Source organism: Microtus pennsylvanicus, chromosome 4, assembly GCF_037038515.1.
Source record: "Microtus pennsylvanicus isolate mMicPen1 chromosome 4, mMicPen1.hap1, whole genome shotgun sequence".
In the NCBI taxonomy this organism is placed as follows: Eukaryota; Metazoa; Chordata; class Mammalia; order Rodentia; family Cricetidae; genus Microtus; species Microtus pennsylvanicus.
The window spans coordinates 70,618,695-70,645,179 of record NC_134582.1 but is presented as its reverse complement, the minus strand read 5'-3'; the positions used below and the strand labels follow the sequence as shown (position 1 = coordinate 70,645,179).

At 36.6% G+C, this 26,485-nt stretch overlaps 1 protein-coding gene across 3 annotated transcripts in view; it reads right to left on the bottom strand.

Annotated features, from left to right (window-relative positions):
* Rock1 (Rho associated coiled-coil containing protein kinase 1) overlaps positions 1 to 26,485 on the bottom strand; it is a 123,736-nt gene that overhangs the window by 70,651 nt on the left and 26,600 nt on the right. For all 3 annotated transcript variants that reach the window (XM_075969335.1, XM_075969336.1, XM_075969337.1), the window contains exons 2-6: positions 14,953 to 15,034; positions 5,981 to 6,081; positions 5,334 to 5,471; positions 1,792 to 1,967; positions 836 to 920 (exon numbers count right to left, since the gene is read on the bottom strand). In XM_075969335.1, the coding sequence (XP_075825450.1) occupies positions 836 to 920; positions 1,792 to 1,967; positions 5,334 to 5,471; positions 5,981 to 6,081; positions 14,953 to 15,034 (582 nt within the window). The remainder of the gene's footprint in view (positions 1 to 835; positions 921 to 1,791; positions 1,968 to 5,333; positions 5,472 to 5,980; positions 6,082 to 14,952; positions 15,035 to 26,485) is intronic.

The following is a 26,485-nucleotide window of genomic DNA, read 5'->3' as shown; positions in this document are numbered from 1 at the left end:
TATAAATACTGATTTCATTATTTCTTAACTAAAATATGACTGATTTAATTATACTAGAACTGTGATTAAAAATACACAAAAGCTAACTATATAGATATTAAATTGAGCTACATGTGTAAGGTGAAGGATTTGATGGTGTTAACACAGAGTAACTACTGGGTCTACATTTTAATACCCTCCTCCAACATTACTTATTTTTACCTACTTGATTAATGCAACTGAATAAAAACTAATGAAATAAATAAAACTATTGACACAATAGTTTTTATTTAGTTTTTCTTTTTAATTAGTATATCTTTCAAAATGATAAATGTACATTTCTAACTATTCTGCTATATTAAAAACATATAAACCATTCCAACCAAACAAAAAAGATTGCATATTTCCTCCTTTTGCTATATGTATAAATTATTATTATAAATAGTAAACTCAAGTTTTTCTTACAACTCACTTTTAAAATAAACCACAGAATCTTGTACATGTTAAGAGAACATAACTAAAGTATTCACAAAATATTTCTGAAACATTTGAAATCCAGTTTTATAAAATCCATTTTTATGAAAGTCTTAATTTTAACATTTAGTGACATTTACATTAATTCCATTTCTAGTTACCAGTAGTGTATATGGCAAAGGTGTTATAAAAGATTAGTAAATCTGACAACCTACATTTACCCCAAATAGAGAGGAAAAAAAATAAACCACTGACAAGTTTCTAATATGACACTGTAACCATGGTCTCAAGATCAACAAATATGGTTCTGTCAATTCTGGAAAATCCAGATATGGTTAGTAAATTTTTAACAGCTAAACAAAATTACAATTTAAAAATTAACCTTATTCATCTTCATACAAGTACCAAAATCTGCTAACTTCAAATGTCCAGACTTATCCAGCAGCATATTATCAGGCTTTACATCTCTGAGGGAGGGAAAAAACAAACAACAGAGTATTGCTGAAATGATCAGACACTGATAAAGCTATGAAGCAGTTACTCCGACCAAGTACCCTTAACCCACATGTGACAGCCTAAATCTGCATGTACTCCTTATCGACACCTAGAGACTCAAGCGCATCAAAATATTCCTTTATACATTGTTTTTTTTTTTTTAAGCACAGTTTGACTTTTTTTTTTTCCTTTTTCGGTTTTTGGAGACAGGATGTCTCTGTGTAGCTCAGTTTGATTCTTATAATAAGAAAATCAGTAGCTTCAGAGATTAAACACAAAAATACATGTAATCTAGACATAAAAGTCAAATGAAACAATATTTGCTTAGGGAATAAAAGACATTTTCTTCAGTGGCATTGCCACTAGCAAGTCCTTATGTTCCTAAAAATAACTGCTCAACCACACTCCTGTAAGCAACCCAAATTAAAGTCATAGGAAGGTAAAAAGATATTTAAGTACAAGGGCTACAGGAAGATCAGTGTGAGTAGGACATGAAAAGGTAATGGGTGATGAATATGATCAAAATATATTATATACAGAATAAAAATATATCAAATCTATTATGTATAATATGGAAATAAAAATTATTGTTCACATAACTTTTGAAAACCACTTTACGATTTTATTTAATATATGATATAAAAGATATAAAATTAGATTAACATTATTAAAGAATATATTTACAACAAGATTAAACTTGCACTAAAATTGTAACATGCCGCCTGTGTCACAGGGAAGGAAACTAGGTAGGTTGAGAGTAGGAATTATTAATCAAGTGATGTTTAAGTTCTCTTTCACTACTCCTTTCTAAAAATAAAAAACTGAAAGCATTGTTATCTTTACCTATGAATAAAACCCATGGAATGAATTGCATCCAATGCAAGAACTACTTCTGCAGTATAGAATCGTGCCCATTTTTCAGGCACGTCATAGTTGCTCATCAAGTTTACAAGGTCTCCGCCAGGCATGTATTCCATCACCATGTAGAGATAACGGTCATCTTGGAATGCATAAAAAAGCTACAAATTAAAAGAAAAATAATTAGAATGATTTTTGCAACACTTGGTTTTCATATAAAACCTAACAAAAATACTACTGTAATATGTAAGTAAGCGACTGAAATGTAGGGTAGCTTTAAGTGCAGGCTAATACTTGGGGCAAGTATAAACACCACAAAGATGCTATGCACACAAAAAGAGTTATAAACTCAATATTCCAAAGACGCAATGGGAGTCACACTTCACAGCTCTCTATATTACATCTAACTTTTTATACTGAATGGTATGTAATAGTTTCAGCAAGGACAAACTTCTTAAGCAAAGAAATACTGTACTTCTACGTTTTAACATACACACGAGGACTTTTAACTTTAAAATGAACATTAGAACTCTCAGGTTTCATGAACTGGGTTGGCTTCACTGCTATGCACTAGCTGCCTGGTTCTGGAAATCTGCTTAATTTCTCCATGTTTCTTACCGACCATCATCTCTCTTACAAGGGCATAAGGAACTAAATTGCTTTTACTTGCAAAACAGCAATCAGCATCTGAATGCCTGGTAGCAGAAAAGGTTTAACAATTTTTTAAAAAGTTTTATTTATTTTTTCTTTTGGTTTTTCAAGACAGGGCTTCTCTGTAGCTTTGGAGCCTGTCCTGGAACTAGCTCTTGTAGACCAGACTGGCCTTGAATTCACAGAGATCTGCCTGCCTCTGCCTCCCAAGTGCTGGGATTAAAGGAGTGAGTGCACCATCACCGCCTGGCTAAATAAGTTTAACAAATTTTTACTAAACAAAATAAACATAACCTCTAGCTTGAAGTGCACCCAACAATAACTGTCTTTCTAAACTGTTAGAAGACCAAATCATTAGCAAGAAACTGTCAAAAATATCAGGCATAAATCTGCTGTGTGTTCAGAGCTGAAGTAGAAATCAAGCAATTTTTAAGTAAACACTAGTTCAGAACAAAACTAAAAGCAATCCCAGGGAAAACACCACCAGACTTACACAGATGTCTTAAAGCCTTCACATTTCATTTTCTCAATAGTGTTTAGTTATAAGCTTGCTTTGATTTTACTTATTTATTTTATATGTTTCTTTACATACCGTGTGCTGTGTGGTAGATTCCCATTAAGTATGTATGCTGCGGTCAGAGCACAACACTGGGTGTCTTCTACCACTCTGCTTCACAGCATTGAGAGAGGGTTTCTCAATGAACTGGGAAACTGCCAGCCAACAAGCTCTTAGGATCGGTCTGTTTCTACCCCCAAGTACTGGATTACAGGCACATGCTGCAACATCCAAGTTTTGTTTTGTTTTTTTTTTTAATGTGTATGGACTTTGCCTTCAATTATGTCTGTGCACAAAGTATATGCCTAGTGTCCATGGAGGTCAAAAGAAGTAATCAAATCCTTTGGAACTAGCATTACAGATGGTTGTGAGCTACCTATATGGGTGCTTAGAATTAATTAAACTCGGGTCCTCTAAATCAGCTGGTAAAGATCTTAACTGTTGACATGGGTGCTAGAGATTTGAACTTAGGTCTTCAAGCTCTCAAGAATAAATGTTTTAGCCCACTTAGCAGTCTATCCAGTCCCACTTATATTAATTTAAAAACTAAACAGGGACAGATGGGTTCAGTTGCTAAAGCACTCTTTACAAACCAAAGAACCTGAGTTCGATCCCTAGAACCCATATAAAACTTCGAGGTATGCTGGCATTCACTTGTAATCTAAGTGCTGGAGAGACGGAGACAGGATAGCTGGGATTTGCTGGACAGCCAGTATTGATTAATTGGTGCACTCTACACCAATGAAAGATCCTGACTCAAAGGAGGTAGCGAATGGCGCTAGTTCTCATCCTGCCTCAACAAATGCCCATGCACCTGCGCACGCGCGCGCGCACACACACAATATGCCCACATTATCACTAAATTAAAAGCAACTAAATTTAGGAGTAAGAATAAGAAATGAAGTATTTCATCACTACCTCAGACTAAATGTATACTTGAGCACCATAATTAAAGAAGCATTGTTATTCTGGTGGCAGCTTATTTACATATAATGTAATAAGATAAAATTCAAAGATGTCTAAATTGCAAATTGAACAATTATGATATAAATTTTTAATCTTTAATAGAAATAATACTAAACATCCATTTTTCAGGAGTTAACAACAGAAGGGAATACTGTCTCCCCAATCTCTTGCTCCCCACTATCAAGGGATATCAACAATATCTAAATTCATTTTCAGTTGTCTAACTGGTATGTGGAATGTGAAAGAATTGTCACTGGTATATTCTGGATAAAGGATAGGAATGTTGTCAAACATTATAAACACACTAGTAAGTGGATAACTGCAGTGGTTTGAACAAGAATACCCCCTCCCCCAGAGCTCATGTATTCTTAACAGTCCTCAGTTGATAACCATTTGGCCTTAAATTTTTAGTGCCAAGGAACATATACCAAAATGGTACAGCACAGCCACAGTACTGGAGGCAAAGGTACGAAGCCCTGAAGTGCCAGGCAAAACCCAATCTACAAAAGTAATACATAAATTCTAGTAGCAGTGACTGCCAATGACCAAATTATGTAAAATTCATGGGCCATAATTTCCTTGCTTATAAATATGAAGCTCTCTTTAGTGTGTGTGTGTGTGTGTGTATGTGTATTTTTTTTTATCCAGACAGGACCTTATGCTAGGTCTCATACTTCCTATGTACCTGAGGACAGCTTTGAACTGTGAGGCTTCTGCCTCTACTTCTTGAGTGTTAAGATTGTAGGTACATGCCACACCTGCCTAACTGGTTATTTTAATTGTGAAGTAAAGTCATACATGGACTCAAACCCCACTAAATTATTCTGAGTTTTCTGCCTATGTTTCAACTAAGTCACCTCTATGACTTTTTGTCTTTAATTCTGAAATCTTTTTCAACTAAGCAAGATCATGTCCAGATTCCAAATATGTATTTTGTTACTACAATATATATTAAAGACTAAATAAGCACTCTAATAACTAGAATAAAAAGATTTGCAAAATGTTGTCTATTTTGTGTACATGTGTGTGCTGAGTCACCTAATTTCCCCATTCTTTCATTCAACACAAGAGACATTTACATGACTAGGTGATTAAAAAACAGGGCCTCATGTTCACACACACACACAATCATTACTAACGTTAAAATATAAAAACTTTCCATAAATTCTACCAAAAAATTATTTTGTTCTGACCTTTCTAAAGATAACAAAATTAAACTTTATAACTTCAAAAATAATGATATATTAGACAATTTTATAACCACCCATAAATTATTACTGTTCTAAAAATATATTTCTCATATATGTTATTTACAAACCAGTACTGCATTAAGAAAAGAGGGTCAAAACCATACCTGAACAACCCAAGGACTATTGGCAAAAGCCATAATGTCCCTTTCTTCCCAGAAAAAAGCAGAATCAGATCTCTTAATCATTTCAAATTTGCTGAGAAGCTTCATAGCATATACCTTCCTGGTGGATTTATGTCTTACCTTTAAAATTGAAAACAAACCATTAGTTAACATTTAAAGCTCAATGTTTCATTAAAAAATTTACAACATGACTTTAATACTTACTAAATAATGTGGCTATTTTTGTTTCTTTGCTTCTGCTTACTTATCCCAACTAACTAGTGTCAAGACTTTAATTACCAGAAGGAATGCTATTAAAAAAAAACAAAAACCAACCTTTTTTTACTCCCTATATTCCCCATAGTCTGTCTCATCATGTATATTGCCCTGTTCATAAAACTTTATTCCACAGAATTGTATATAAGAGTTTCCTGTGAGAAATGAGATGTTTATCAAAATGCTTAATGAAAACACTTCCCAACCGCTTCCAAATCTGACCAAAGGTTTTCATGCCTTAAGCAAAAATGCCAGTCATTTAAAGAAAAGATTCTATAAAAACAATTATTTTTTCCAAATATATATTAAGCAGGCAAGTAGGTGTTTTGTTTTTCACTTTTAAAAATTTGTTTTTGAAATTCTGAGTAACCTACCAATTGAACTTCTCCAAATGCACCTCTGCCAATGACCTTCACTACCTCATAATCTTCAGCTTTCATCCGTAAGTCTCTAATTTTATTTATTGTGTCTTTATCTGTATGAAAAATATAAGCAAGTCATTAAAGCATTATAATGAACGCCATTTACTTTACAATCAAATTACTGAAGAACACAATGAAAAGACAACAACAACACATTACAAACTAGGAATGTGATGGATCAGTGGTGAAGGCTCTGGGCTCTCGATTAGTGGTGACGGCTCATGAGGCTCTGGGCTTAGCGTCTCAGCACTCTATCTCTCAAAATAATTGATTGTTGTAATAAGAGCGGCAGCGGGGCTGCGTCCCCAACACCCCAGCCGCCTGCTAGCTTATGCCCGAAATAACAACACACAAACTGTATTCTTTTAAACACCACTTGGCCCATTTCTATCTAGCCTCTTCTAGGCTAACTCTCGCACCTGGACTAGCCCATTTCTTATCATCTGTGTAGCACCGGCCTTACCGGGAAGATTCTAGCCTACATCCATCCTGGGTCGGAGCTTCATCGCGTGCATCTTCCCGGGAGCAGGGAGCATGGCGTCTCTCTGAGGTGTCTGCTCCCGAGAGGAGAGCTGTGGAGTCTGAGCTCACTTCCTCTTCCTCCCAGCGTTCTGTTTTGTTTACTCCTCCCACCTATCTTCTAACCAATGATGGCCAAGCAGTTTCTTTTTATTTAACCAATGACCTTCCTCCATCAATTGATACGTGTGAAATTTGAAGTTATAAAATAGAGAAATATTTAATATACTAAGAATTGGTTCAAATACAGTTTTTGATAATTAAACTATCACATCAAAAGTTTTTAATAAAAATCTAATGTTATTTTAAACACAAAAACTGCTGTGCTTTTTTTTTAAAGACAATATCTCATATATCCAAAGTGTATGTGGTTTCAGGAGTCAAACCCAGGGCTCCGTTTATGCTAGGCAAGTATATTTTACCAACTGAGCTACACTCCTAAGCTGAATATAAATGCAGCACTAAAAATAATATAATTAGTTAATTTTAACTTAGTCTTGGGATGTTAGGTAAATAACAGATTTGATTTAGAAAATACAGATAGGTGTTTTACATCAACGAAATAAAACTTTGTTTATCAATTCATTTAGGCAATCCTTTTAAAAAGATACAAATTCAAAATATCAAAGCCATATGTACTAAAGAATTAAAATTAAATTTCTAGCTGGCAATCTTTGTAATTATAGCATTAATTTGAAGCTAGACTTTAAGACATGCAGTGGGGATCACTGAAATTATTGATATAAACCTGTCATGCTAGAGATGATGGTAATTTACAAATTCCCACTGGGAAGATAGTTTAGCTCCTAATTTGGTCATGGATTAAAATAATACTATTTTAATCCATATGAGTCAACACTGGTATGAGACTGCATGGAAAAGTTCCACATTTCATGTTGTTCATGCACGTAAAATATGATTAAAGTCTAGTTTCTAATAAAGGTAGCTATAATATTCTTGTCTTTATGTTAAAATATATGTTCAAACTTAAATATGGGTGTAAGTTATGGCCAACAGACACATGCAATGTTAATAAATTTCTACACAAGGATAAATTTATCAACTTGCTAGGTACTTCAAGATGGTACTATATAGAGATACAAATACTATTCAACCAACCTTTTATACAAATAATTTGTGCCTACTCTACATCAGGTTCTAATGTAATCACTAGAGATATGGCAAGACAACTAGTAACACTATTACTGTTTTTAAAGGGTCAAATGCTAGTGAATGAAACAATGAAAAACCTAATTCAAAACAGTATAAAATAAAAGAGATAAGCAGGGTCTCCGAAGTACTAAGAGGACACCAATTAAAGCCTGCCTTGGAGAAAGGGGATTAGAAAAACCATCTAGGGACATTGACACCTGAAACACATTTGAGATGAAAGGCAGCTGTTAGCCATGTAAGATCATAAAGACAGAACATTTAAGTGATAGAACGGGGAAACTGTGTACACAAGGGCTCTGTTGCTAGTCTAGTATGCTTGTGGTAAAGTGGCAGAAGAGGCTGGGGATCCCCCTCTAGTTAAGGAGCCTGAACTTTGCCTGTAAGTCAGTAGTTAGAAATTATTATTTCTAGGACACAGGTCTTTAATAGCATACCAGAGGCAGAGACAGGCAGATCTTTGTGAGTAGACCAAGGCCACCTGGTCTACACAGTGAACTCTAGGCCAGTCAAAACAAGAAAAGGGAAAAAGGAAAACAAGCAAGGAAGCAACAAATCAAGAAAATTCGAAAGAAAAGAAAGCTATCACTTAATGATAGGAAACTGTTATGTCCCCCCCCCCACCAGATTACAGGTTTAGGCAGCTCAAAATATAAAAATCAAGGCACAATTTAAAAACAACTAGCATGGGTTGGAAGCTGTAAAAAGAAACTCAGGCAAGTAAGTGTAATCAAACCTACACTTTAGTTAAACTACTCTGAAGAATGTTAAAGATAAATTCAGTAAGGATAAGACTGGATGGGGAGAATTTTAAAAGCATTTTTACATTGCACAAGAGAAATAAGAAAATCCTAAACTGGGTAGAATGGCCAGTCACACTTGAAAAAGTGTAACAGAGTCTAGTTATAAAAAGGTTTAGAACCATAAAAAATTGCAAAGTATTGAGATGGCTGGCAGACGAAACAATAATTAAAATCAATAGGTCCTCCTTGTTGTTCCTTTGCCGAACTACAGTTCCCAGCATTCTCCTGGATACGGACATTTCCCAGAAGCCTTTGCATTCCCCGTTAAAAGCGAAGGTCTTTACGAGTTCGCCCTTTTTTTCCCTTCCCCCCTTTTGCTTTCCTAGTGTTTCACACACCTGTACCTGCCTGTTGCCCCTCCCCCCCCATTAAAGTGCACCCACGTGGGACCGCCGCGTGTCTGTGTCTTTTCCTCGCGTAACAGCCTTCGCCTTTTACCTTTGCAGCCAGTAGCCAAGCCAGAATAATTAACAACAATTGGTGCCGTGGTGCCGTTTGACTCATCTGAACCGACTGCCCGCATTCACCTTCACCTGTTTGCCACGGCCTCATCTTCATCCGTGAGTTAACCTAAGTTGGCTTCCCTTCCCCCGGGGCGCTCAGAGACTGTCCAGCTGGCTTTCTCTGCTGTGTCCCGGACTGGGTCGCCAACCTCCCTTCCCACCCCCCCCTTGCTTCTTGCCCTTGGCTTAGGCCTGCGTCACCCGCAACCGGGAGTTCGGTGCTCCCGGCACTTTTCTTCTTTTTTTCTAAACTTTCCTGTCTCCGGCCCGCTACGGTGCGGTGCCTCCGGGCAGTATGCCCTAAAGAGCTTAATTGTCTCCTCCCAGACGGGGCTTTTTCTCCCCCGTACGGTTGTTGGGTTCGGGTCAATTAAGCCTTAGCACGCCCCAAGAACCCCGGGGACGCCCAGGTTCTTGGCCTTGCCGTGTTCGCGGTACTTTTTGGGTACCTTTTTGCGGGTGACCTGCGCTTCAGCTATGGGCTCTAAGCATTCAAAACCAATCCCTCCATCCTCCCCGCTCGGGCAGCTTCTGAAAGCTCTGGGGCCTCATGCCCTCATTCAAGTCATGGGCTCTGTAACCAACCCCCGCACCTGGAAGGCTGGTACAATGCCATCCCTCCAGGAACCCTCTACTCCTGCCGCCATGGATCCCGGACAAACCTCAAACTCCATACCCCCCCCCACCGCTCCTGGAGGGGCTACTCGCTCTCGCTCCGCCCAGTCGAGCGATAGCGATTGGCTCACACATTCCTCCTCCTCCCAAGGTTTACTCGCCTGCACCTTTCCCCCTTGTCGCCTCTGGGCGCGTTGCTCCCGGAGAAGCGTTGATCCCGGAGAAGCCCGGCTGCGGCCCTCCCCCTGCTCCCGCAGTGGACCCTGCTCGCCTTTCCCTGTTGGGTCGCACCATCGCGAGCAGGGGGTGACAGGGGCAGAGCATCTGGGTACGCGTGTTCCCGGGATCGCAGGTGCAACGCGATCCTCTCCGCAGGCCGCTCTCCAGCTCTGCTCTTTTGTGGCTCTTTCAGAGTAATTCTGTTAACTCCCACAGCCGCCAAGCTTGAAGGAATTCCTCATTGGATTCACCTGTCACATCTTAAACCGTTTATCTCCACAGCTCAAGATAATCCTTCATATACGGTAACTCAAACTGGAGCCTGTTCTCTTAAGTTCCAAAGGACACCTGATCCAGTCCCCCTACCACAGGCTGAGGAGAACACTGGTCCCCATCCGTCGCTGTGTTAAATCCATAAATAATCTAGCTGTCGTTTGCAGGTACCCTCATTAAACACGAAGTCAAGTGGTAAGCAGATTCTCCTCTACAAAACTCTTTAACATAACAGGCCAGCCACTGACTGCGGCAGTGGCCCCTGAAATGTTAAGAAATGTATGGTTAGAATCTATTTCTCTTAAGACAGTTTCTTTAAGCTCCAGGAGGCCAGCCCAACCTACCCAAACAAATCAAGCACAAGCGGACCACTAATGATAAGTATCTCCCCCACACTTTTTAACCTCCTTTTTACTTTTTTAATCTTCTTCCTTTCACTAATGCAACTTTGCCTTCCAGCGTCTTAATGATGACCCAGCTACTCAGGAGAGCCAGACAGATTTCTTCAACCAGCTACCTCAGATGACAGCCGATTTCTTCAGTCAGCTAAGTCAGACACCAGCGATCTCAAACACACCAGCGATCTCAAACACCAGCAGCTACGTTAAACACCAGCGACCTCAAACACCACCAATCAGCGACTTCAAATGCCAATGGGACATTCCCTGGACCCCTCAACGCCCAAAGCCAGCAGGAAGCAGCTATGAGAGACCGGACTACGCCCCTATGCCCTACCCTTCAAGGTCCCCCAATTTTTTTTTCTTTTTTAATCAAACCAAAAGGGTGTAATGTTGTTCCTTTGCCGAACTACAGTTCCCAGCATTCTCCTGGATACGGACATTTCCCAGAAGCCTTTGCATTCCCCGTTAAAAGCGAAGGTCTTTACGAGTTCGCCCTCTTTCCCTTCCCCCTTTTGTTCTCCTAGTGTTTCACACACCTGTACCTGCCTGTTGCCCCTCCCCCCATTAAAGTGCACCCACGTGGGACCGCCGCGTGTCTGTGTCTTTTCCTCGCGTAACCGCCTCCGCTTTTACATTACAGCCAAGCCAGGATTTAATTATTTAACAACACTCCTAGTTCCTTGACTAGTTAGCTTGTCATAGCATAGGCTTGCATGCTACCAAGTATAAAGGTCTGCTGGGCAACAGTTTTGAGTCAAACTCAGTTTTCTGTGGCCCTTGCTACCTTAGATGACCTCACCAAGGGTACAATCCAGAACTAAGCACAGACTGAGAGTAAAGTCCAACCTGCACAGTTTAGTTGCAACTACTTACCCACCTTACCTCAGGATTTAAAAACTCAACAAAGCACTCTTGGTGGAGGGATACTATTTATGATTCTTTTTTAGTGGACAATAGTACAAACAATAGAAAAAATTTCCAAGCCTATCTTAGATGACTGGATTTTACTGGATCTGTAAACTCCATCAACAGGAAACTTAGGCTTGATCTTCACTGAAATTTCCCTAACAGTCAAGAAAACAACAGTATGATAGATATGATAATATGATAGGTATAATAATTTGCATTACATGCACAACACCTTTCTATTTTTATTATTTTTTGGAGGCAGTTGGAGGTTAAGACAGGATCTCACTACGCAACCCTGGCTGTATGTGCACCACTACACTTGGCCCATCCTAACTTTAATTCTATGTTTTCTAACATAGCTATGTAGTAACAATCCAAGATGAATAATTCCCTCTTATACTATTACTTCTCAAATCTTATCATGTGCTGGTAGTAAGAAGTAATGGTCATGCTTTAGGATGTTCTGTTAGCATAATGTAACTATAGAGCCCCTGAAGATTATTTATATGTAAAGGGGAGGATGAATGACTAATAGTCATATACCATTAGTGAATAACTTTTCTGTTTCGCTATAAAATAAGCCAGTAGCAAACTTATTAAAGATTGCAGCCTTGTTTCTTTCCATTTTTGTGAAGAAATTTTACTGTGATGAGACTATTCCACTTTAAGTGCTCTGGTTCTCTATAACTATTGCTGTTTTCTGAATTGGGAATATTTAGTCTGATAATATCACTGGATACTCTATTCTTCAGCATGGCTATTCAACTACACAACAAAAATGTTTTACCATCTAACTTGATAAAACAACCCATATTCCAACATGCCTCAAAAGGACATTTAAAGTACATTTTTTTATTCTTGTTTTAACACAACAGGTATGTACTAAAATAAAAGGTAAAACGTGATACACGTGGCACTCAAAATACAACTTATAATTACATCAGTATGATTTACACTACACTAAATAGTCACGTATGGCCTCTGTTACAACTACCCAACTGAACCACTATAGCACAAAGCCGCTATAAATGAGGCATTAAAAACTAAGCATGGTGCTGAGTGCAGTGGTACACGCCTTTAATCTCAGCACTCAGAAGGCAGAGGAAGGTGAATTTCTGAGTTCACAGCCAGCTTGGTCTACACAGAGAAACGTTGTCTCAAAAAAACAAAACAAAATAAACAAAAAAACTGAGCATGACAATGTCCCAATAAAACTGTTACTTACAGACACTGAAATCTGGATTTCATATCATTTCACATCATGATATATTATTCCTCTAATTTTTCTAATTATTAAAGATGTAAATATTACCCTTAGCTTGGGCTTTAAGGAAACCAAGTTCTCATCTGAGGACATCACTTCTGTAGTTCTCAAGTGATAACCCCTACTCTCCCATCCTACTTAGACTACTGGTCCCAGAAGCAAAACAGGTGAAGTCAGATGCCATCTCCATACACAAAATCTCACTGTAAATGAGATGGTTGTAAATCTACTGACTCTTAGGTCACTTAAACAATTTTTTAGTTTACTGATTTCTCTAATATTCTCCTGGTTTAACTCTTTAAAGGCTACATGTATTTTGCCTTCTTCTGTTACACTTAGTTTGGCAAAACAACAATCCTATTTAAATCCAAAGTTTGCACTTATGTAGCTTAACATATCTAATATCTAGATAAACATAAGGCCATGTTTCTTATTTAAACCATAATCATATATATCAAGTTAGCTTTAATTCTATTTATCAATTATGCATTTTCCAAATGTACTTTCAATATATACTCCAGTATCTAATATTCCCCCACTCTACAACACAGTATTTGGGCTGGCTAGTTTCATGTAAGCTTGACATTTGAAAGTGGGAACTTCAAGTGAGAATGTCTCTGGTATGGGAGGTCCATGAGCACCCCCTTGCAACATGTCTCCACCAAACTAGCCTCTGAGCAAGCAAGCTTGCAGGTCATTTTCTTTTCTTTTTTTAATGATATATTCTTATTTTATGTCCATTGATGTTTTTGCTTGCACGCATGTATGTATGAGGGTATCGGATCCCCTGGAACTAGAGTCATAGACAGCCATGAACCATCAAGTGGGTGCTGCGAATTGAACCAAGGTTCTCTAAAGTACAGTCAATGTTCTTAATTGCTAAGCCATTTCTCCAGCCCCAGGGCATTTTCTTGATTGATATGTGAGGGGGTGCAGTTCACTGTGTGCATTGTCACCCCCTAGGCTTGATGTCCTAGGTGATATGAAAAACCAGGCTGTGCAATCCAGTAAGCAGTACTTCTCTACCTCCTGAGCAACAGTTCCTGCCCTGAGTCCCTTCAATGACAGACTGTGATGTGGAGCTGTAAGCTGAAACAAACCCTTTCCTTCCATGTTATTTTTGATGTCTTGATCTTAATACAACAAAAGAAATCCTAAGACATATTTCAGTTTTGTGGGTTTTTCCTTACATCATCCACCAACCTCTCACTGATTTTCACTCAAACTGAATATTCTTAGTGATTACTAAGCTGAAACAAATGAAGCACACAGACAACTGCCAGGTTACAATACATATGTGCATATGTTGAATTATATATTTACTTTCTAGCATGAGCAGACAAACTTAACGACACAATACTCTTATCTTAACTAAATCCCTCAAAGTCAATGTCCAGTAGATGTCCCCTCTTTCTCTTAAGCTTTTTGCTTCTAAGCTCTTTCCTTACCACATATTCTAAGATGGCCCCAAATCCAGGGTTCCCAACTGCAAGATTACAGGCATGGGCCTCCACATCTGGCCATAAGAAAGCTTTTCAATCTGTAAATAATTATAAATGTGGTACTCAAAGCATTTATGATATTCCTAATACATATTCATAATTACTACTTCACTCTACTCCCCATGTCTTTACTCCTTCTCAAATTAACAACCAGGACTGTAACTCCTAACTCATGTGACTAAATGCATAAGACTGTCAAACTACATAGACCAATGGGGTAGACGACTCAGAAATAAATTCACACAGACACAGTGACTTAGTATTTGATACTGCCAAAAACAGATACTAGAAAAGAAATTGCCATCCAACATGTGAAACTAGGAAAACTGGATACACATATGCAGAAGAATAAAACCTGAATTACAGGTTTCCTTTATTGAGATAAACAAGTTTCTTTCACCAGATATTTGTGAATATGAATTTTTCAGTATCTACTAAGATATACATTTCCTTTATTAATCTGTTAATATGTTAAAGTACACTGTTTTTCTTTGTACTACCATTAGACTCCCCATTTGTGACTTTTACTTATCAGTATGTATGATAGGCACCTAAATTAGCTTCTAAAATCTCACTCACAAGGTGGGGCCTTGCTTTAGTACAACAGGTAGTGTCAATCTTTGTACTAATATTACATAGAATTCACTGATAAAACAGAAAGAATTCAACAAAAGGGGAAGGGGAGGTGAATAATCGGATACAGAGTTACACGCACAATAACATAAAATGCTACAGCAAGTACTTACATCTGCTTAGAAAGTTGTCGATATTTTTGTTTTTTCTTAAGGCAGGAAAGTCCAAATCATAAACCAGAGCATCCAATCCATCCTAAAGGAACAAACAAACAGATAGTGTTAGCAAATCAGAATGTTTTCTGATTTTATTATTTCATATCCTCTCTTCAGTACACCTTGTGTTCTTTTAACATCCTTTACAAGGTTACAAAAGTAATAAAAGTTCTTTTTTGTATTTCATATAAATATTTTCCTTTTTACTTTCTAAATCTTTCAGTCAGTGGACGAGGAAAATCACCACATTGATTGCATATGATTATGATTCATATACTCTCTTTACAAGATTTTACATTCTACTTATCTTTACTACTAAATTTATCTTGATTTCACAAGTGTTCAGCAAACTTACATTTGTAATTATAAATTTTTACATAATAATAATAAACTAAATAATATTTAATGGAGCATAAATTTAATGAAAACCAAATAATATTGATTGAAGCATAAAATTTAAACCAAATGATACATAATCACATATGCAAGACATATTTAATTATAAAAGCATAACAAGTGTTCACAGGGCTTACTTTCTCTCTTAAAGCACCTTCTAGGACAACAAATAGGAAATGAGAAATAGGAGCCTTTTCCTTTTTAAAATTAGATATTTATTAAATATATAAGCAAGTGCTGGGCAATGTGAAGGTGTAGCAATCCATATAAGCAAAGGAAAATTTGTACTGAGACTATATATTGCTTTATGATATAGAAGAAGGCACATTCAAGTAATCCTAAAATGTCTTCATTACAAAGAGTTGCTCTTCTGTCGATGTGGTTTATGTACTTATTAGTAATAGAGAATAATGATTTTTGGATCATCCCAATAAAGTAATGAACTCCAGAAAGGCCTCAGTATTTTCAAGCTTTAAAAAAAGAAAAAAAATCAAATAATTACAATCCAAAGAAAAACATACTTGTACTTACATGTTACTGAGAATACAAATCACATAACTTTTTTTTTTTTTTTTGGATTTCCGAGACAGGGTTTCTCTGTAGTTTTTGGTGCCTGTCCTGGAACTAGCTCTTGTAGACCAGGCTGGCCTCGAACTCACAGAGATCCTCCTGCCTCTGCCTCCCGAGTGCTGGGATTAAAGGAGTGCGCCACCACCGCCCAGCTTCACATAATTTTTTTGAGCCTGTGTTTTCTTTACTGTAAAATGAGAACTAGTAGTTATCTATGTATCTACTTGCATCTGATTTGTGAGACTAGGATAAGCATGTGAAACCCTTAATATTCCCATGTTTCTTTTATTATGTCCATAGTTGTCTCCCTATTGCTAGGAATGACAAATACACATTTTAGCCATATACTTATAAAATCTTAAGAGAAAATTCAGGTCATGATGTTAAAATCTTCACTAATTAGCAATTCCATCTATCTTTTTTTGACCACTGAACTTGGTAACATATTTATTAATGAAAATCTGGTCACCTCTACTAGCTGCATCAGGCCACTAGATATTTGGCCCCACCATCAAATATGTTAATTCTACAGTAAGATGGGATGACCTATGTTTATAAGTGCCACCCGCAGGCAAAATCCAAGTTATGTTAAGTCAAAGAACTAAAATTCCTGGAAAGATATTCTAGTGTAAACAAAGCATACACCAACTAAGACACTTAAGAGTTCAGGCTTCTATTCTGATAAAGTAGAAAAGCAGTGCAATACAAGCATGTGAATATTCAACCATAAAGCAGAGTAAGAAATCCTCCAAAATTTAGTGGTTAAGGCCAATTGCTGCTCTTCCAGAAGACTTGTTTTCGATTCTTAGCACCTCCACCAGGTCTGTTATTCCAGTCTCATGGGTACTGATACTCTCTCTCTTCTGGCCTCTGAAGGAACCTGTACACACATGCTGCACATACACATAAATAAAAGTAAACTAAAAATTTAAAAATATAAAATAAATTCTAAATTTCTTAAAAGGCCTATTATATAATCATTTATATAATCATTATATATATATATCAGTCTCCATTCGTGTACAGAAATTGTAGAAGAAAAAAACAAAAACTTGTCTCTCAAGACTTCAGAAGTAGAGCAAAAAAGTAAATATAAAATATCTACCAACTGTAAGTAGGAATTAACATTAACAGAAAGGACTGCCTAATTTGGGGGGCTTTAACAAACTTGTAGAGATAAAACCTAGCAGGAGTAAGATGAAGAAGATAGGGTAAAACAAGGAGGAAAAACGAGAACTTAGAGAAAAGAGAGTGCTTCTGACTGGAAAGGGCAAGACGGCGTGGAGGAGGTAAAAATGAAAAATGGGTAAGGGAACATTAAAGTATGACACACCAGGCTAGGAATTTGGGTGTTTATCTTCCAATACCCATCTGGAAACAAGAGTTTAAGAGGAAAGAGGAGAACGGCATATGACATCTTTAATTTATGAAAGTCTTGCAATGAAATAAGATGATGATTAGCACTAGAAGACACAGAAGAAAAAGGAGCAATAAGGAGGATGTTGGTGATGTAAAACTACAGGCCACAATATAAACATTAAAACTGAGTGGAGACAAGAAACAAAAGAACTTGATGAACAACTAACAAAGGGCAAGATGAGCTGAGAAAGATAACGTGTCTAAGAATGTTTATACTCTATCTTCTAACCTACAAGAATCTGTGACTTCATTAACAGAAAACAAAGAACATACACTGTAAAAGATGTTTTGGACATACTAAATTTAAGGTTCCCAAGGAGCTGAAGTTATGGGTAACAACATGACAGCTAACAAAGTAATTACTACTGCAAAAGGATTTTCACAGTTTGGGAATCATGAGGATATGCGTTGCCCAAGAACAGATAAAGTTATCCAACAATAGTAAATAAAAAATGAAAAGGAGCCGGGCGGTGGTGGCGCACGCCTTTAATCCCAGCACTCGGGAGGCAGAGGCAGGCGGATCTCTGGGAGTTCGAGACCAGCCTGGTCTACAAGAGCTAGTTCCAGGACAGGCTCCAAAACCACACAGAAACCCTGTCTCGAAAAACCAAAAAAAAAAAAGAAAAGAAAAAGAAAAAAAAAAGGAATGAATAAAATCATGGGAAACAATGGTATCTGAGAGGTAAATAAGGCAAATATACACAATAGAAAACACAAACAGGAATAAAGATAGAAGACCCTTGAGAAAACTAAAGAAACACTTAGAAAGAACTTAATAACAAATAAAATACAACACAAAGGCCACTAGCTGTATGGACCTACCATATCAAATAAGTAAAAAGGAAGTCTAATTATTCGGAATTAAATGGCACTGCAGAAAACTGAACAAGTTTGAATTACCAGTGAACTACATACACTACAGAAATAATCAAAATACTGAATTTTATATTCATACATGTATTTTACTGTTCTGTTTTTAATTTTTTTCTGTTTTTTGAGATATATCTCACTACATAGGCCAAACTGGTCTTGAACTTATTTATCCTGTTTCATCTTCCCAAGTGCTGGGATCACAAGCACACTTCATCAACAACTATTCTCCTCTCTCCCCATAAGTATTAACAATAAGCTATTAAACACACACACCTATTAACTGGACAGTAATCAAAGCAATTTTGAAGGAGTTACGGAAAACTAAGGCTTATGGGCAAATAATAAATCATTTTCCAAACAGCAGAAAGGGGCTTCTTTCCTTGCTTTTCCTACCCAATTGTTGGGCAAGGACAGCCTTTAGTCTTGGGCAACTGGCAGAATGAGTCGCATACCCACATATCTTAAACTTAAGGCAGCACAAAGTAAAGGTACACTGTTTATGTGAGAGAATTAATGAACCAATGGCCTCATCTGTTTCACATAATTGCAAACACAGACAGGCAGGCAGAGTGCTACTCATAAAACTTTGGCGTAAGGAAGGCTACTACAAGCTGCACTGAGAACCAAGACAAGAGACTGGAATTCCGCATATGAGAAATTTCTGATACAACACAGTAATAGACCATCAATACCTCTCAAAAGCAGCCATGAATGTACCGTATTTAGAAAATTGTCTGTGTGCCAAGGCAAAATAAATAAATAAGTAGATGTTTAAAAACAAACAATCTAATAGACCTTAAACTCTTACCATAAAGCTAGACTAGCTAGCTGAGTGGTTGAAAGAATGTGGCAGCACAGAACAGCATAGAATAAGAGAGGTAGTTTTCTTTTTTCTGAGGCTTTTGTATGGTTTTGGTGTTTTTGCATCTAATATTAAAAAGAATTTCCATCCAAATAGCTGAAGATAAACATTAGATGAATACAATAATCACTAACAAAGAGTTAGAGGGGTTGGTGACATGCAGGAAGCTCCAGGTTTGATTGCCAGCACTGAAAAAACTAGCACCATAAGCCTGTAGAGAAAAGTTCAAGATCATCTTTATCTACAAAGCAAGTTCAAAGTCAGCCTGGGCTACATCCAAAAGAAGTGACCTTGTCTCAAAAAACAAATCAAAGATAAAACAATACAACACTGTGGAAAATAAAAATTTAATGATTCAAAAGTTAACACACTGTTAACAAATAACTAATTTTTTATTTTACAACTCAAAAAATAAACAAAGGCACATAAAAACATGCCTTAATTCAAAAGAATAAAATATATGAGCAAAAAGCATCTTCAAGGAGGCCTAGACATGGAATTTACTAACCAATGAAAAAAGAAATTCAGTTCAAATGTAACATATGTTAATTTGAAAGATAAAAAAATGAAATTATTCACCATGCACAAATAAAAGAGAAAAGTCACACCAATATAACTTTAAACTGACCTCAAGCAAAGGAAAAGTGCAAAAATGACACTGTTAGGAGTCAATATACCAAACAGAATAGCTAGCTTAAATGTGAATACACATAACTACTGAACTAGAAATGAAGAAGCAAAAACTGATGGAAATAAAAATTACTTCATAATTTTAATTGGCAACCTAACCCTTCACTTTCCACAACTGATAGACCTAAGCAAAAAAACTCAATATCATGAACAGGACCTGACATGAAACATTCCACTCCAAAACAGCAATATTTACATTCTTTTAAAAAATAATTTATTTACTTGATATGCATAAGTGCTTGGCAGCATGTATGCTTATGTACCACATGCATGCCATGTGCAAATAGAGGTCAGAAGAGGGTATTGGATCCTCTGGAACTGAGTACAGGAAATTGTAGGCCACCATGTACAGGCTGGGAACTAAACCCAGGTCCTCTGCAAGAACAGAAAGTGCTTATCACTGACCACCTCCAGCCTTGTAGTGCTTCACAAATGCTTACAGGTGCACACCACGAGAGTCTGTCTCCTTTGCATAACAAATCTCAACCATTCAGAATAGTTTAAAACATATATTCAAGCCGGGCGGTGGTGGCGCACGCCTTTAATCCCAGCACTTGGGAGGCAGAGGCAGGCGGATCTCTGTGAGTTCGAGACCAGCCTGGTCTACAAGAGCTAGTTCCAGGACAGGCTCCAAAACCACAGAGAAACCCTGTCTCGAGAGAAGAAAAAAAAAAAACATATATTCTCTGATCAAACTGTATTCAAGCCACAATAAACAAAAAGATAAAGGGAAAACATCCAAACATATGGAAAAATAATAAATTTCTAAGTAATTCATTATAATTAAAGGAAGTATCAAGGGAAATTCCAATATATATTGAGTTGACAGAAAATGGAGATACAACATACCCAAAATATGCAAAAATACAGTTAAAGCAATGCTGAAAGGGAATTGTATGCTATTAAATGCTTTTGTCAAAAAAGAGCTGAACTGGGTAGTAGTGATGTACATCTCTTTAATCCCTGCCCTCAAGAGGCAGGGAGGAACGTGCATCTTTGTATGTTCAAAGTCAGCTTGGTCTATGGGGCCAGTTCCAGGACAGCCAAGCTACAAAGAGAAACTATGTTTCAAAAAGAAAACAAAAACAATAAAAAAGAGCTGGACTGCATAAAAACTGTTGTGTTGAATGTCAGTTTGTCTAAAACAAAAAGAGTAATGATTTTCAATCAAAAATCGAAATTCCTTTCTCAAAAAAATTAGACCAACAGCTTAGTAAACCAAAAGCAAATCAGAGAAAAGAAACGAGAGAGAATAAATATTAATAAAACTATCCACAGAGGAAACTCAAGTGAAATAGAAAGCTGGTTCTCTGACTGTAACAATCAAACTAACAACTGAGCAAGCTTATCAGAAGAAAACAAACAACACAAAGTAGTAGTATGAGAAATGAAATAGGTATGATCACAAAAGATCTTGAAAATACAGGAAATGTAACACAGAAATAAATTTAAAAACTACACATAAATGTGTCAATTTTGATGAAGCCAACAACTCCTTTTGAAAAGAACAAACTAAAGCAAGTAACTCAATATGAATATATTAATTAGTATAACTCCTACCAAAAAGAAAGAAAAAAGATTTCTAAGGCCTGATGATTTCTCTAGAGAATTCTATCAAACCAAAATTTCTCCTAGAAAACAGAAAGAAGAGTACTTTCAACGTAGCCAAATAACCTGATATCAAAGTCAAGTCAAGTATAAAAGAAAACCACAAGCCAGTATCTTTTGAGAATTTGGCTCTGAAGTACAAATGTAGATCAACAACATATAAAAAGAATATAATATAAACATATAAATGTAGATCAACAACATATAAAAAGAATGATAACGGAGGCGTGAGCAGCAGTGCGGTGGCTGGGCTAGCCGGAAAAGCATCAGCAATGTGGTGGAGCATGAAGCAGGGTCCAGAAATTATCTAATCACTAGACCATTTCAGCTTTGGGACTGTAGGCACCTCGAGGAATGATCACCCGAAGGTCTGCTCTGCCTACACCTGAAGGAGCATTCCACAGAGCCACAACTCCCAACTACACCAACTGGAGAAAAAAGATGGGTAAACAGGGTAAGAATACACTCAACAATATGAAGTATAAAACAGTACCACCAGAGAAATTAGAAACAGAAAGACCTGAACATCCCAACGCAGAAGAAAACAACCTTGAAAATAACTTTATAAAGAGTGAGGCCCTTAAGAATATGAAAAATTCCCTTAAAGAAATGGAGGAAAAGACAGCCAAAAAATTGGAAGAAATCAACAAATTCCTTAAAAAAAAAAACAGGTGAAAGAAACGATTCAAGACTTGAAAACTAAAATAGAGGCAATAAAAAAAACACAAACTGAGGGAAATCTGAAAATGGAAAATCTGAGTAAAAGGTCAGGAACTGTATACAGATACAAGCACAAACAACAGAATACAAGAGATTGAAGAGAGACTCTCAGGCAGTGAAGATACAATAGAGGAAATAGATTAATTGGTCAAATAAAATGTTAAATATAACAAATTCTTAACAAAAAATATCCAGAAAATATGGGATGCCATGAAAAGACTGAACCTAAGAATAATAGAGATAGAAGAATGAGAAGTCCAGCTCAAGGCACAGAAATATTTTCAACAAAATCATAGAAGAAAACTCAATTTAAAGGACATGCCTATGAAAATACAATACAGAACACCAAATAGACTGAACCAAAAAAAGTGTCCCCTTGACACATAATAATCAAAACATATAGAATAAAGAAACATATAGAATAAAGAAAGAATATTAAAAGCTGCAAAGGAAAAAGGCCAAGTAACATATAAAGACAGAACTATCAGAAGTACTCCCAACTTCTCAATGGAAACAATGAGAGCCAGAAGGTCCTAGACAGGCATCATGCAGACACTAAGAGACCATGGATGCCAGTCCAGACTACTAACTATATTCAGCAAAGCTTTCAATCAACATAGATAAAAACAAGATATTTCATGACAAAACCAGATTTAATCAATACCTATCCACAAATCCTGCCCTACAGAAAGTACTTGAAGGAAAACTCCAACCAAAGAAAGTCAGTTACACCCATAGGCAATACATAATCACACACCAACAAATCCCAAAAAAGAGAAACACATACACACACGCCACCAAGAACAACAAAAACAAAAATAACAGGAACAAGCAGGCACTAGTCATTAACATCCCTTAATATCAATGGACTCAATTCGCCTATAAAAAGACACAGCATAACAGATTTGATACAAAAACAGAATCTATCCTGCTGCTGCATACAAGAAACGCATTTCAACTACAAAGGGATTATACAGAGTAAAGGACTGGGAAAAGATTTTCAAACAAATGGACCTAAGAAACAAGCTGGTGTGGCTATCCTAATATCTAACATAATAGACTTCGAACTAAAATTAGTCAAAAGATGAAGAAGGTCATTTTATATTTATCACAGGAAAAATCCATCAACATGAAGTCTCAATTGTGAATATATATGCCCCAAATACAAGGACACCCATATATGTAAGAGAATCATTACTAAAGCTTAAATCACACATCAAGCCCCACACACTAACTAATAGTGGGAGACTTCAACAAGCCACTCTCACCACTGGACAGGTCTGCCAGACGGAAACTTAACAGAGAAATAAGAGAACAGATGTTATGTCTCAAATGGGCTTAATAAACATCTATAGATCACTTCACCCAAACACAAAAGAATATACCTTCTTCTCAGTACTTCATGGGACCTTCTCAAAAAATTGACCACATACTCAGTAACAAAGCAAATCTCAACAAATAAAAAAAAAATAAACCCCTGTGTCTTATCAAACCATCGTGGTTTATAGTTAGAATTCAACAACACTATTAATTGCAGAAAGCCCACAAACTTATGGAAACTGAACAATGCTCAACTGAACTACCCTTGGGTCAAGGAAGAAATAAAGAAATAAAAGACTTCCTAAAATTCAATGAAAATGATCACACAACATACTCAAACTTATAGGACATAATGAAAGCAGTGCTAAGAAGTTGGAAAAACCCCAAACTATTAAATTAACAGAACACCTGAAAGCTCTAGAATAAAAAGAAGGAAACTACCCAAGAGGACTAGGCTTTCAGGAAATAATCAAAGTTGAGAGCTGAAATCAACAAAATAGAAACAAAGAAAACAATACAAAGAATCAACTAGACAAATCAACAAAATAGACAAACCTTTATCCAAACTAACCAAAAGGCAGAGAGGGAATATCCAAATTAACAAAATCAAAAATGAAAAGGGCACATAACAACAGACACAAAGGGAATCCAGATAATCAGCAAGTCACACTTCAAAGATCTGGACTCCACAAAATTGGAAATCTTAAAAGAAATGTATAATTTTCTGTATAAGTATCACACACCAAAATTAAATCAAGACCAAGTAAGCAAATTAAATAAATCTATAACCCCTAAGGAAATAGAAACAGTCATCAAAAGTCCCTCAACCAACAAAAAAACAACAACAAAAAATCTGGGATCAGATGATTTCAGCACAGAATTCTACCAGATTTTTAAAGAAGAGCTAACACTGATGATACTATTCAAATCGTTTCACACAATAGAAGCATAGGGAATACTGCCAAACTTTCCGAGGCAACTGTTGCCCATAGCACACAAAGACACAACTAAGAAAGAGAATTACAGACCAATATCACTGATGAACATTGATGCAAAAATACTCAATAAAATACTTGCAAGAACAGATAAAAATTATTCATGATCAAGTAGGCTTTATCCCAGATGTGCAGGCATGGTTCAACATACAAAAATCTGTCAGTGTAATCCACCATATAAACAAATGGGAAAAAAATGATCATCTCATTAGATGCTGAAAAAGCCTTTGACAAAATTCAACACCCCTTCATGATAAAGGTCTTGGAGAGAGCAAGAATACAATGAACAGACCTAAACATAATAAAGGCATTAAATATACAGTAAGCCAACATCAAATTAAATGGAGAGATACTCAAAGCATCCTACTAAAATCAGGAACAAAACAAGGCTATCCACTTTATCCATATCTATTCAATATATAACTTGAAGTTTTAGCTAGAGCAATAAGACAACAAAAGGAGATCAAGGGGATACAAATCGAAAAAAAAAGTCAAACTTTTACTACTATTTGTATTAATATGATAGTACACATAAGTGACCACAAATATTCTACCAAGGAGCTCCTGTTCAGTAATGTAGCAGGATACAAGATTAACTCAAAAAATATATATATCAGTAGCCTTCCTATATAGAGATGTTAAATAAGCAGAGAAAGAAATCAGAGAAACATCACACTTTACAATAGCCACAAATAACATAAAATATCTTGGGGTAATTCTAACTAAACAAGTGAAAGACTTGTATGACAAGAACTTTAAGTCTTTGAAGAAAGAAATCAAAGAAGACATCAGAAAATGAAAAGACCTTGCTCTTGAATAAGTAAAATTAAAATGTTAATTTAAAAACAGCAATCTTTTTTTAAATATTTATTTATTTATTATGTATACAATATTCTGTCTGTGTGTATGCCTGCAGGCCAGAAGAGGGCACCAGACCTCATTACAGATGGTTGTGAGCCACCATGTGGTTGCCGGGAATTGAACTCAGGACCTTTGGAAGAGCAGGCAATGCTCTTAACCACTGAGCCATCTCTCCAGCCCCCAAAAAACAGCAATCTTAACAAAAGCAGCCTACAAATTCAATGCAATACCCATCAAAATCTCAGCAAAATTCTTCACAGACATCAAAAGGACAATACTCAATTTCATATGGAAAACAAAACAAAACAAAACAGGATAGCTAAAACAATCCTATACAATAAAGGAACTTCTGGAGGCATCACAATTCCTGACTTCAAACTCTACAATAAAGCTACAGTAATGAAAATTGCTTGGTATTGTCATAAAAACAGACACACGATCAATGGAATCAAATTGAAGACCCAGATATCAATCCACATACCTATGAATACCTGATTTTTGACAAAGAAGCTAAAATTATAAAATGGGAGAGGGAAGCATTTTCAACAAATGGTGCTGACATGGATGTTCACATGTAGAAGAATGCAAATAGACCCATATCTATCACCATGCACAAAACTCAAGTCCAAATGGATCAAAGACCTCAAAATAAAACCAACCACACAGAACCTCACAGAAGAGAAAGTGGAAAGTACCTTGAACACATTGGCACAGGAGACCACTTCCTAAATACAACCATGTTAGGAAGGTACTCTCCCACTAATCTAAATCCCCAGACCCACCAATCTCTTCTTTAACTTTCAGTTTAACAGGAAAAAGAAAAAATAATAAAGGAATCAGTTACCCAGGAACAGAGATTGTGGCTCTCTATGAGTTTGCAGGCCAGACTGGTCTACAGAGTAAGTTTCAAACCAGCCAAGGCTTCATAGTGAGACTGCTTCTAACTTTAAAAAAATAACTTCAAAAAAAGGGAAATAGACAGATTCTCAATATTTACTTCCTCATGCAACCTGTTAGAATACATTGTCTTGGTTGAAGCGTGAAAACACAACTTCAAGAACATCATGTAGTTAGAAATAATATATTTTAATAGTCTTTCCACATTACTGTGAAAATTCCCAGCTCTATGTCAAACTGTGACGAATGGCATCTCTTGAAATTCCTGTTCCACTCTTTG